The 13,018-nt window shown below is 37.1% G+C and overlaps 1 protein-coding gene across 4 annotated transcripts in view; it reads right to left on the bottom strand.

The window, feature by feature from the left end:
- POU6F2 (POU class 6 homeobox 2) overlaps positions 1-13,018 on the bottom strand; it is a 318,413-nt gene that overhangs the window by 244,405 nt on the left and 60,990 nt on the right. For all 4 annotated transcript variants that reach the window (XM_049816960.1, XM_049816963.1, XM_049816961.1 and 1 more), the window contains exon 2: positions 12,192-12,363. In XM_049816960.1, the coding sequence (XP_049672917.1) occupies positions 12,192-12,363 (172 nt within the window). The remainder of the gene's footprint in view (positions 1-12,191; positions 12,364-13,018) is intronic.

Below are 13,018 nucleotides of genomic sequence, written 5' to 3'. Positions count from 1 at the left end.
CTGTTAAAATTACTCCTTTTATATTGATATTACCCTGAATTCAGCCTCCTAAATCCTTACCCAAACAAAACTTCTGAGGATGAAATGACCAGTAAGTGAAATCCTAACAAGTCTGAATGGGCCAAGATTTCACTCCTGGAGCTCTTGAACATCCCACTCTCAAAGGGGAAAGGGGAGGTGAACGCATTTTAAGGTTCTATTAAAACAATGCCATTGAGAATAGCTCACTGTTCAAATTATTTGCTAAATAATAGTGTGTGTTGTTTTAAGCAAACTTCCTTTTTTCTTTTAAAAAAACATTTTTAATGCTTCAACAGTGTATTACTAAATAAACTGACAAAACATCTCAGAACTAACATAAACGTACAATTTTAATGCCTTCTAATCACACAAATCAACACAAGATTTTTGTACTTGTGCATGACCTTCTTCAAATTATCCCTCCATTTTGGCTGAATCAGAATGAGCATGGGCTATTTGATAAAAAACACTAAGTGTGTGAAATGAGGGGCCCTCATCGCTTCTGCCAGACTCCTCTTGACAGAATGATGATAGAAGCATCACATCCCTGGGAGAGTAAATGCAAACTGACAAGAGATGAGCCTTTAGATGTTGAATATAATCTTGAATTGTGCTTGAAGTGTCTTATTATCTTGTCTTTTGATGTCTGAAGGGGTGGCTCATTGTTAGAAAAAGGAAAGCCCTTGCACATCTTTGCCATCTTTAAAAATTGTTTGGCCTTTAACAACTGCTTTTCCAACTAATGTCCATTTCTCCTGACAATAAATATGGCAGGTCGTCAGCAAGTGACAAACAATTCACTTTACACGCCAAGCTTTTATGGTTTTAGAGAGCTCATGTGGAAGCATATTTTTAAAAGCAGTAGGAAATTAGCACCATTACAAATGTTAAGATGGCAGAGTATGTGTAGTTCACTGTGTGGTTATTCATTACTGCTACGTTTCTGTTTTAAAGTCCTGTCTTTCCTGTATTCAGACTGCTGTTAAAGTTCTTTATCATTGACTAAAAATAGTCAATGAAAAATAAAGAGCAAGAAGCAATTTTCTTCTGCTCTAAAAAAAGCACTATTATAGATACAGTACACGGGTAATGCATAAAATCATATTTATTAATCATAACAAATCAATATCAGTAGTAGTATGGCACAGTTTACCTGTATTGCAGACCCTCACAATCACATCACTTTTTTCCACCTTCAACCAGCTCGACTTTTTTTTTTTTCTTCCCAAACTTAAAAGTTTAATGATGAATCAGATCAATATGATTCCTTAGCAACTAAATCACAGGCACACTAGTTTTTCCTGTCACAGCACCAGTTTTGCAAAAGCAGTCAAGTTCTTTTTTTCAGGTCTCCGTCACTCTGAGAATCCATAAGAATTCTCAAATGGATCATAAACTGTTACAGGGTTCAGGTTATTGTATCATTATAAAAACGTATTGATACAGTACAGATGACAAGACATGCAGCTCTTGTGCTAGTCTATTACAACCATCTGAATACCATAAGAGATATCAGATATAAACAAAATAAAACAGTCAGCAGTAAGCTGTCTTTTAGGGAACCCTTTAAACATCCCCCATCCCACCCCCTTTTAAACGGTTTTAACCCAGTTTGAAATACAGCATTTATATAAACCCACAGAAAAGAGAATACAAAACCAGAATGGGTTATTAAAAATAAATAACCAAAAACCTGACCATAGCCTACAGATCTATTTTTTTTAAAATCATTGCAAGAAAGGGCCTGATTCTGCTCCTTGTGATAAGCATGAATATTTTGCTCCTGAGTTTTCAGACTATAAAAAAAAAAAAATCCTCCCTGCACCCCTTCATCTCCCTTCCAGCGCAGCCCCAGACAGACCCACTGCCGCTGCTAGGAGGATGCACCATGTGTTTTAACACACGAAAAGCACACTAGCCTTTACAACAGATGGGGGTCTGCCACCACATGCAAGCTTGAAATATGTAAAGTGCTATTCAAAATACACCAGCCATCATTTCCCACAAATGAGATAACAGCAATGTGAGAAAGGCTCAGCCCCCAAACTCAATCCCTTTGAGGTCTAGGGTCACAAGCCAGGGTCCCGCAAATCCAAAGTTGCTCATTGACTAGGACATCTCATCTGAGTAAACCTTTGCATCATCTGGTCCCTCTTTTATTCATTGCCTCATAAAAGCAGAGATGTGGGGGCTGGGGGAGAGTGAGCAGGACCAGCTGATTGAAAGATTTTATTTTTTTTTTTCTTGTCAGCAACTGTTATGAGAAGGTTCACTGTGCTGTATCCACGCAGTTAAAATAAGGAGACTCTGAAAGCAATGCATCAAATCCCAGCAACAGAGCCACACAAGAGTTTCCTTCGCACTCTTCATACCAGGGAAAAAACACAACTCAAATGACTTATGCAGATACTTTTCTTGTCGGATATTATCATTAAATTTACTGTGCTTATGAAAGTAAAGTATATTCAATTAGTAGAAAAAATATTTTAAAATTATTTTCATTTTCTGCTTTCTTCCAGTTGTAAATTTCATTTTTCCTTCAGAGAGATTTGTGGCTTGCAGTCCCAAATATTTATGATTTCAGGCAAGGAAGCATAAGAAAGGAGGAGAAATATCAAGCCTGTATATTTACAATCACCTTTGATCTCATATATAGCTATCTAATTTCTTTTCTGTCCATATTTTAATCACTGCTGATTTTTCTAGTCATGTTTTTGTTTCAGTAACAACTACTATTTATGGTCCTTAATTATTTTTTAATATCAAATTATGCTAATCTGCTCTACCTGTCCCATAAACATCCCCTAAAAACTTCTCCACCTTTATGGAAGCTTTACATAGGTTCCGACACCGACACACCGTCTCTGCCCACAGGAGGTCAGATGCCGTTCCTGCCACAGCTACTGCCTGTTTCCCCATGGCAAAACAATGGAGGTGGAGTCACAGAGCCTTTGCAATACATACGCATACATGCACGGCATAACAGAAACCCACAGTAACCCTTGGACTGGTTCAAGAATTCATCTTTTTTTTTAAATATGAAGGCAGCATAATTACAGAGTGGTTGCTCCTTCCTGTCAGCATGTTTGCTTAGCTGATTTTAGGTCCAGAACATGGGAAACTGTAGAACAGTGACCATGTTAGAGAGGTAAAAGCCACAGACTGGCATGCAAGTATTGATAGAACAAATACCCCGTTGAAATCTATGGTCTCTGCATATGTGATGGATGGTCACCCTAAGACCTGTCAGAATCCACCCTCATGTTTATTCACATCACTGAGCAAACGTGGCATCTCAACACCATATGAATAAATCCTAATTGTATGCAAAAGAAAATACAAAAACTGTCCCATATTATATTTGCTCAAGAGATGAGACTGAATTCAAATGATCTTTCTTCCTTTGCAGTTAATATTGTGCTATCTCAAGAAATAATTACACATACTTAATCGTACAATATATTAAGTATGCCTTAAGGTGTATTTACTGAAAAGCAATCCTGGATTCTTGATTAGACACAGGTTTTGGATCATCCTCTTCAAGGAACATACCCCCCCCCCCCGCAAATGCTAAGCTTCAAACAAAGCACGGAAACCTAAAGCAGACCTTGACAGATGGAGGCAAGATGCATTTGAGTAGACCTGAGCAACAACTGCCCATGCACAGCTGTCTATGCTTCCAGCTGTGCACACACACTAACAAGCAGAAGAAGAGAGGAGAAGGGCTCCAAACCTGGCTGTAAGGAAGGAGAGGGGCAGAAAGGAAAAGTGGCACCTTTTTTTTTTTCCTGACCCTCTACTTTACAAGCCTTGGGTGTTTGTGGTGAGAACAACAGGCTTGGCTGTATGTCCAGTGCAGTCTGGGAGAAGACTTCCTTTATCTTCTGCTGGAATGCAACTGAGTGCTAATAATTCTTTATTCAACAACTTCCAAACAAGATTTTTAGAAGTGGGACTATGTCAGATAGGAGACTGAGCTAGAAAATGAAAATGACTTTATAGAATCTCTAATGGTCATCAAACCATACAACCACCATCTGAACTAAAAAGCACAAAGATGTTTCTAAAAGCTAGTATTAATGCGCTTCTATAAACTCCATGCTAGTTTTCAAAGAAATAATCTAATGATAGATTGCTGTAGCAAATACTGTTCTTAACATGGCAAAATCTTTATTTCTTATTTGTGTAACATGCAAATCTTCAGAGTAACATGGAATTGGTTTAGGACTCTGGTTTTTAGTTTTGTTTTTTTTTGTTTGTTTTGGTTTTGTTTTTGTTTGTTTGTTTTTAATTACATCATATTCCAGTCACACTGAAAAGAAAGAATAAAAAGAAAAACAAAACTCCCACTCTCCCAGCAACTCTCCTTGTATATTCTAAAATAAAAACAGAAATCCAAATTACTTTTAGGAATAGACAAGCAGTAGTTTAGTGTTAAACAAACACATTTTAGAGTGGCAGGGGTGTGGGTTGTGCACTGATTGGGTAAATGTAGATATCCCTGGCATATCTAGAGAATGAACCCAATTTCAGTGTCTCTGAAAACAGCAGTTTTTATTTAGCCAGATGAGATGAGGTACTATTCTTCTCTAGATGATCTCTGCTTTCAAAGTAAAAGGGCTTAGTCCTGCTTCTGAAAGCATCAAAGCAGTATCACAACATAAAGCAGGACATGTCACAATACAAATCTTCCTTTGTTTCATACAGATATTGATTTTCATTTGTATATGGTAGAAAAAGAGAAAAATAAGACTTTACACTAACAAATATCAAACCATTTCCATGACAAAATAATATTCCTGTTGAAACCCACAAATTATGACACATTTAATTTTATTCTGCTTTTGCCCCTGTTCAGCATTAATTTTCTCATTTAGTTGTCATTTTAATGTAACTGAGCTCATCAGAAATGATATTGTAACTAGCAAAATAATGTTATTTTGGTAGCACTAATGGTAGTACTAGCGGTAGTCATATAAAAAGTCATAAATAAAGCCATTAATGGAAGAAACATTAATATACTGAATACGCAGTTAAATCAAAGTGTAAAAAGCCGTAACGCTGATCTTCCCATCCTCTGACCATCTGTCCCCCAAAAAAGGGACCACAGGTGATGGATGCAACAGAAGAAACAGCTTAGCAAGGAAAAAGAATTAAAACAAAGGAAACCCCACAAATGTCAGGAAGAACAAAACCTAGGAAGACAACACAACAAGGAAAACCAACTGCTACATAGGATATTAAAGGGAAAAATGATCCGCAAGAGAATGGCAACTGTAACTATGAGCTTCCTGCAGCTACCTTTGCCTTTGGATATTTTTTAAAAATTTATTAACCTGACAGCAGGAAACTTTATACAGATTGCCCCCTGACAGGGTGCCAGCTTGGTATAAACACTTGCTACCTCTTTGTTTAGCATAAGGAAATCAAGAGAGGTGTTAAGTGGTGCCATGTGCACATTTGGGCAAATATAACTTGTCCTCCGTCTGCCTCACCTGCACATTTCCGTGGAGAACTTGCTTAATCACGTGAAGTCCAATAGAAACATCCAATTCTCCTTCCTTCTCTTTTCTACATTTGCTTTCTTTTTAATGTGCAAGTGTCTGATCTATTATTAATCTCAAAACACAAACCAGCAAGGATCTCAATCAAAGAAAGTAACAGTTTTTTCACAAATTACCTGTTTGCTGTTTAGTAGCCAGCAAGTCTGCTTTGAAACAGCCAGCCATTTATGTTGCTTTTAAACAAGTTTGTTGTTATTTTTATAACTTCAAAGACAGGGAGAAGAAAGATTAACTAATTAAAAATGAACTATTTGTCATTCGGTCATACCAATTACATACTAGGAGTTCATTCTTTTTTCCTTCCCTCTCTAATATTAGTTATTCTGTATATAAATACAGAAAATCAGACTTCAAGCCTCATGTGAAAAACCACATAACATACACTTAGTTCAAAAAAAATTAGCAAAGAAGTAATTAGAAATTCATGAGAACAAACAGAATTGTCTTTAAAAAAACACAATTAACTTTCCCAATGCTCAAAATAGCTTTTGTTGTTTGTTTGCCTTTTTTAAATAGGCTTTGTCACAATTCAGGCACAGCAATAAGAGACTTATTTATTTCCATACAAGCAAGGGAATTGATAAGTGGGTCTGCAATATTTGCCCTTCATCTGCCCAATATTGCTTTCATCAAAGGTTAAAGGAGTAAGACTCTAGTCTCCTTGGAGCTGGAATATACGTGCTAGCATCAGTACCACCACTGCCTGAGCTACCTGCAATACCTAGACACAGCAGGATTGCTGTGCTAAGGATGGATTTTCTGTCTTACCATTGCATCGTGCTTTGTGTTTAAATAGTCATAACATCTTTTTAGGCTTTAATGGGCATTTACTCCCTATTCACAAGTGCATCCCCCACTGACTTCAGTAAGAACTCTGCCAAGGAGTCAGACAATAACATTATTCAGAGCAGTTATTCAAGTCCCTAACTGTTTGCAAACACCTATTTAAAAATGCTCATGTCAAATCTAGCTTTCAGAAATAACAATCAATCACATAGCCAGATCTTCAGATTCTTTGAAAACTTATTCATTAATTGAGCAAGACACCACTACATTTCAGAAAATGGATTTACAAGCCTGTATAATGACCTGGTTCTGTAAACATGCCACCCGTTAACGTTCCTCAGTCCTCCAGTCTTTGTAATGAAATAGTGCTCCTAATCCATAGATTACTTGCTTTAATAAAAGTATCACACATTCAAGCACTAGCAGGATCAGTCCGATGTCCCTTACTGATGGCATGGATAACCGATAGTGTCTCAGAACAAAGCATCCACAATGTGGAAATTATTGAATAAAATTATGTGAAAAGACAAGAATCTTTATATGCAGATTAAACATATTTCAAATGTTTGCTGCATCTAAAAGAAGTCTCTGATTTTAATATTGAAACCACTGGGGCCATGAACTTCCCTATCAGAACAGAAATATTCACCAGAGCTTTAAAATGCAGCAAGAGTGACAAACACACATTGCTTGCTTTCACTGAAATTACCAAACCTTATCAAAGTGTTCGTGACAGGCAGAGATCTTATAGGCCTTTAAAATTTGAGGATATAACCAAAACACCGAGAATCATCCTTAAATACACTGATGAAAGGAAAGCTCTCAGTCTGAAGGCCTTTTTTCCCCCCACAGGCTAGATATGCTGTTAATGACGATAATGTGAGCTTCCTCACAGCAACCTGACAATGACCTCTGCTCTGACCTGCAGAGACCACTGTCTCAAGAGGTAAAAGACAATTTAGTCCTTTATCCTTTGTAACTGAAATGACTCCAGTGCCATAAATTCTAATCAAGGCAACTTCTATTTTAAAAAAAAAAAATAAATAAAAAAAAAATCAGATGATGTTTCCTTAAAGAGCAATACAAGGGATCTACTAGCAAAACATCAGCTACAAACAACTTCTACCCTGTTCCACTACAGGGTATGCTTATATAGAAAGATGCATGCAGTTCTGAAACAATATGGGAAAGGAAAACAAAATCCCAAAGCCAATGCAGGCATTTGAAAATAAACCCTTCTTTATGGAAATGTGTGCAGATTCATTTAACTCACATATCCCCGCTCCGTATTTCAAGCATACACAGCTTTATGAAAAAAGCAAAAAACTGGTAATGAACCAAATGAAACCAGAGTCTTCAGATCCAGCACAGGAAACTTAAGATTTAATTTCACTGGAACAAAATCTTGCCAGCAAAAAAAAGGGTAGCAATCAGGTTTTTGCTGTCCAGCAATAATTAATAGGAAACACTTTTGGACCACAGTTATAGGCTTCGTCTTGCACTCACTATATACTTACAGCTTTATTTATTTAAATAAGTTTGATGCATAGAACTACAGGCTCAATCTCAAAGAGCAACTTTTTATAATACAGTAAAATCACCTTAACATGCAAGTGCATTCCCAGCTTTCTTTTTACTATTATCTAATTATGCCACAAATTACCTTCAATTAAGGATAAATTAAGGACTGGATCCAACTCCAGGAAAGCCAGCCTCAGTACACAGGGGCTTTTGGTGCTTGGACTAGCCACTTCTTTCCTGGGATTTTTACTGTACATAGAATTTTATGCACAACATATGCCTAGGGTCTATACCAACTTCTGAATCTCAACAGTTATAGTATTACACATCTAAACATGACGGGGTTTTTTCCTTAGAAAGATTTTTTTCAGACCCATACTTCATAACTTATTCTAAACTTGTGTAAAGTTATTGTATAAAATTGCAACTAGGATTAATTAATTTAGGATCAAATCCCAATGTGTTTATTCAAGTGAAGCTACTACTTAGCATTAACAAAATCGTTCTCTAGTAAAAGCCATGGCATTTGGCCTGGGTTACTAATTTGAAGCATATTGTAGAATAAGACAAGTTGATCTGAAAATGATACTGCCAGGAACATCAACAGCCAGACTCAGTTTCTCTGTTTCTTTATTACATCGTATGATTAAAATAGGAGATACTGCTTCACAAATATTTTGAAGAGTAAATAATACACCACAAGATCCCTTGCAAAGCAACTTCACCTCATACTGCTCCACAAAACTGGGATTTCTATAACTGAAACACTGTAGCTGTGCTAACTCCACACTTCAAAACTGTATTTCTGAGCTAATGTGTTTCAGAATAGAGTCCTTTACTGACATTTTGCATCTCAAAGTATTTTTCACCATGTTTTTCACTCCCTTCTTGTTTCACATAATTTCAGTATCAAAAGTCTTTTTGCATGCAGGTATGCAGATTCCAAAAAGTCCACTGGTATAAATGCACAAGTGGAGGATTACAGATGCAACCCCCCAGACCACAAGACAGCCTTCTCTTTCAACCCCCTCCCCCCCAAAAAAAACCAAAACCCAACCACCACCACCATGAGAAAGCAAGCAGTGAAACAACAAGCAAGCACAACCCCTCTAATCACAGCTGCTCCTGTCATCACTCACAGGTAACAACTGCACCACAGTGACAAAGTGCATCTTCCCAGACACCTGTGCACCAGTTTCAGGTGGGAGCTGCTTCAGATGATCAGAAACTTATCCCAGCTTGTGCTGGTATGTCTGAGACCCAAGGAGCTGCAGCATTCAACCTGCTTTGTCACTGACAGCAAAGCACCCATAAGAGAAACAAAAGTTTACTGCGTCTCTTCCCAAGTCAAAAAAAAGTATAATTAATTGTACTCCTGCCCTTTCCTCACCTGCAGCAGGGACTGTTGTTGAAGAGGTGCCATTTTTATGATTAATTGTGCTATCCGCTACCAAAACAAAAAATAAATACCCACTGTTTCTATGGTATGCAGTGAAATACCAAAACAAGGAAGTTTGAGAAAAAGGAGGTGGATTTTAGGAAAAGGTATAGGTAAGTAATGCAGGTCCTTGCAGAAATAAACCCATCCATCAAAAGAAGCTAAGCAGAACATGTCTGGTGAGAAAAAAGAAAGCTCTTAGCATCTAATCATTCCACTCTCTTCATCTATATGAAAATAAGACACGTGAAATATTACTAACATCAACAAGATACTCAAATGATGGTCATTCATTCCAACTAAATCAGCATGTGATTTTCACAATTTTTCCAAAAAACGTGAAAGGAGCAGTTGGAAAAACTTTGTTCTCTGTGGAACCGTCTCCTCCCCTTGACTTTCTAAAACACTTCTCCCTCTCCTGCTTAACAGATTTGGGGCAAATTTTCCCACAGCGTGTATTAAATGTAATACTGTAAAAAGAAAATTCTTATCTCTGATCAGAAGAAAGAAAGTTGGAGAAGAAAATTGTCAATCTCTATGCCATCACATGTCAATAAGTCCACAAATAATTTGATTTCAGAGACTGCATAGAAAGGCCCAAAGTATGCATTTCCTAACACACTATTCATAACATTAAACAAAGAGAAAGAGCTATAGAATAATGCTCCATATTTATGTATCAAAGCTTTAAACAAAACTACACTTAATTATTTTAATTGTTTACTGCAAAACTGTCTTAAGGGATGCATCCATGACATAAAGGCTGATCATCTTTATTTTAAATTTGCTTGGTTTGATCCTCAAATGTATCAAAATAGCCCCGCTGTCCTTTCTTTTATGTTCTCAAAGTTACTAAAATTAACTGACAAGGGCTGCTGCTAAAAGATCTGTAGCATCTGTCGTAATTGTAACAGAACATAGATAAATGGTACATAAGTTCATACTGGGGCAGTTGAACTATTTCACCTACTTTTGTTTACTTGGGAACATATCTTTTTAGCACTTTAAGAATCAGGCTAGCAAACATCTTACACTCAGCAGTATAAACAGCACTATATATTAATTTGTTCCTTTTTCATTAGTGCTCTTAGGGACATAAATTATATTTGCAGTTCAGAAGACAAGATACTGCTGCACATCATTTCTATATCCCACTCGGCAACTCTAATGAAAGTGTCTGTGTATATTTCACTATCACTGTAGAGCATCCAAACGACAATGGCTAAAAAATTATCCTCGCTTTTATTACAAGACCTTCCTGATCTAAAACCAAACAAACAGACATTTCACTACACTCAAATGGAAAGTCCATTTTTTGTTTTGTATATGCCTTGCTTTATTTAATAGATGCACCCTAAATATTTGTGCAAATAAAATACATAAAACACAGCTGAAGATATTTATACTACTCTAGACAACTAATAGCTCTCTGAATTTTAGACATTACAATTCTTTCCTAGATGAAATGAACTAAAAGAATTATTATATGCTTTTTGAACATTCAAACTGCTAATGGAAATTATGCTTTCCATGGAAACAAAGATTACTAAGAGGGTGCTTAAAAATGGATGTGATATTCAGTATTGGTCATTACTGTAATCCAGAAATTAATTTTCAGGATTTTTAAATTATTATTATTTTCCCATATCTGTAGTGAAGTTATTTAGAAAAACATTTTGTCCTATATCTTTTAGTAAGGGGTAAAGAACATTTTAAAAGAAAATTGCATGTATTCTTTTGTTTAAAAAAATCTTGGAGCTCTTACTGTAGCTGGAATACTGAAATCTGAACACTGCTACAGATTTCCTTACAGATTATGAAATCAAAACTTGAATCTTAGAAAATGGGCTCTCACCCTCTCTCCCTTAAACTGCATGTTCTTTAACAAGATCATCTTCCCTTCAACTTCCACCTATAGGATCATGTAAAATAAGGAAATGTTCCATTTCTATTAAGGTTTGTCTCAAGTCACAAATGGAAATAATTAAAAGGAACTCCTTCAGGAGAGCAATCCCTCTAAACCCAAAATGTCACTATGTACCATACAGTGCTGCTCCAGCTCAGACATCTATCAACATCTATCACTCAAGCACGCGCCTCAACAACTCTGCTCCCTTTTCTGATTAGAGATCAGAGTTGCTTGAGTTGGCTTACAGGGTGTCATCTGTTTGAATGACAGATGTCTGTGTTGGAGTGCCATTCTTGCCGCTTTTGTTTTGATTGTGGAAGGTTACACTTATCTGGAATAATTTAGACTATTTAAAAATAAATAAAAATTCAAAAGGTAATTTCTCTTTGCACAGGCTTTGGAAGAAATAGTTAATTTTGACTTTAAATTCTAAAAATATTAGCTCCATGTGCAGTACCCTTGGTAGCCTTTGTTTACTCAGTACAGAGGGTTTTCTATGGGAATGTTTCAGGTCTCTTCAGCCAGCTTTATCTTTACCATATAAAATTATAACTTTTGAGTTTAATCCAGCCTTAGAAAAAGATGGTAGCATACAAGACACATCAGCACCTAATGCAATAAATGTTAACGAACTACTCCAAGAAAATGATCCCCCCTTCTATTTTTTACATTAGAGACCATGGATCAAAAGAAAACATAAAATGTCTGCAACTTGCATAAAATAAGTTCATTGTTGACAAAAGTTTTCAGGACTGACGCTGTCATTCTGGTAACCAGTTGCAATGGGAGCAGAGGGCTGTATGTCTGCATGCACCAAGCTACTCCTCCGTTCTTACAAGAAAATTGAACGAACCAAAAAAAAAAAAAAACCACCAAAAAAAAAAAAACCGGGGGGAGATTGCTCTTCCGGACAACATGGTAGCAGTGAAATGAAATACCTAGACAGACTTACCGAAGAGCTTGCTGGGAGTGTCCTCGCTGTCATTTGATTCCACAGGCACAAGCAGGGGCTCATTCAGCTCGTTGTCTGAAGTAGCTGCCTTGTCCTCACCTCTCAACTCTGTATTCATTTCACTCCGCAGTGACAGCAAGGGCTTACTGACTTGTCCAGCTATCATTGGATCCTAGGATGGGGGGGGAGGGGGGGGGGGGGGGGAAGAGAAGAAAAAAAAAGAGTGAGGGGAAAAAAAAAGTGGCAGCTTTGGTGTGCGTCTACTCTCTTTTCCACTCCCTCTCTCTCTCTCACACACACACATACACACACACACACTCTCTCTCCCTCTCTTATCTCTGGCTGCTCCTGCTGTTATTGCTGGCTGCAGTCAAGTGAAGAGCTATTACAGATCCAATGAGTTTTCCATTACTCCCCACCCTATTAAAGCTCAACTAGCATGTGAGAGATTCAGGATGCTTTGGAGAAAAACTTCTATGAAAGCAACATAACCAACACAGCTTTAATTGTGGGATGTGCTTTTTTATGTGTGTATGTTTTCACACCTCACCCTGTCCTTAACATAGTAAGGAAAGAAATTCCTGTATGCTCCAACGCCACAGAAGAGGAGCGCCCTGTGAATGCTCCGTAGTGATTTAAAGAGGCATCCTCAGCTATACAACATTAACAAAATCAAATACACAGTTTCTAGCATTCCAGCATTTCTATGAAAATACACAGCAGCAAATAGCCATTTCATTACATACGTTCAACAGAGATACAAATTTCTTCTAACTATTCCTGTCTTTGGAATACTATGCTCCAAAAGTCCATAAGCACAGACAAAC

The sequence above is a fragment of the Accipiter gentilis genome, chromosome 14 (assembly GCF_929443795.1).
Source record: "Accipiter gentilis chromosome 14, bAccGen1.1, whole genome shotgun sequence".
Lineage (NCBI taxonomy): Eukaryota > Metazoa > Chordata > Aves > Accipitriformes > Accipitridae > Astur > Astur gentilis.
The sequence above is the reverse complement of the archived record's forward strand: the minus strand, read 5'-3'. Positions and strand labels throughout refer to the sequence as shown.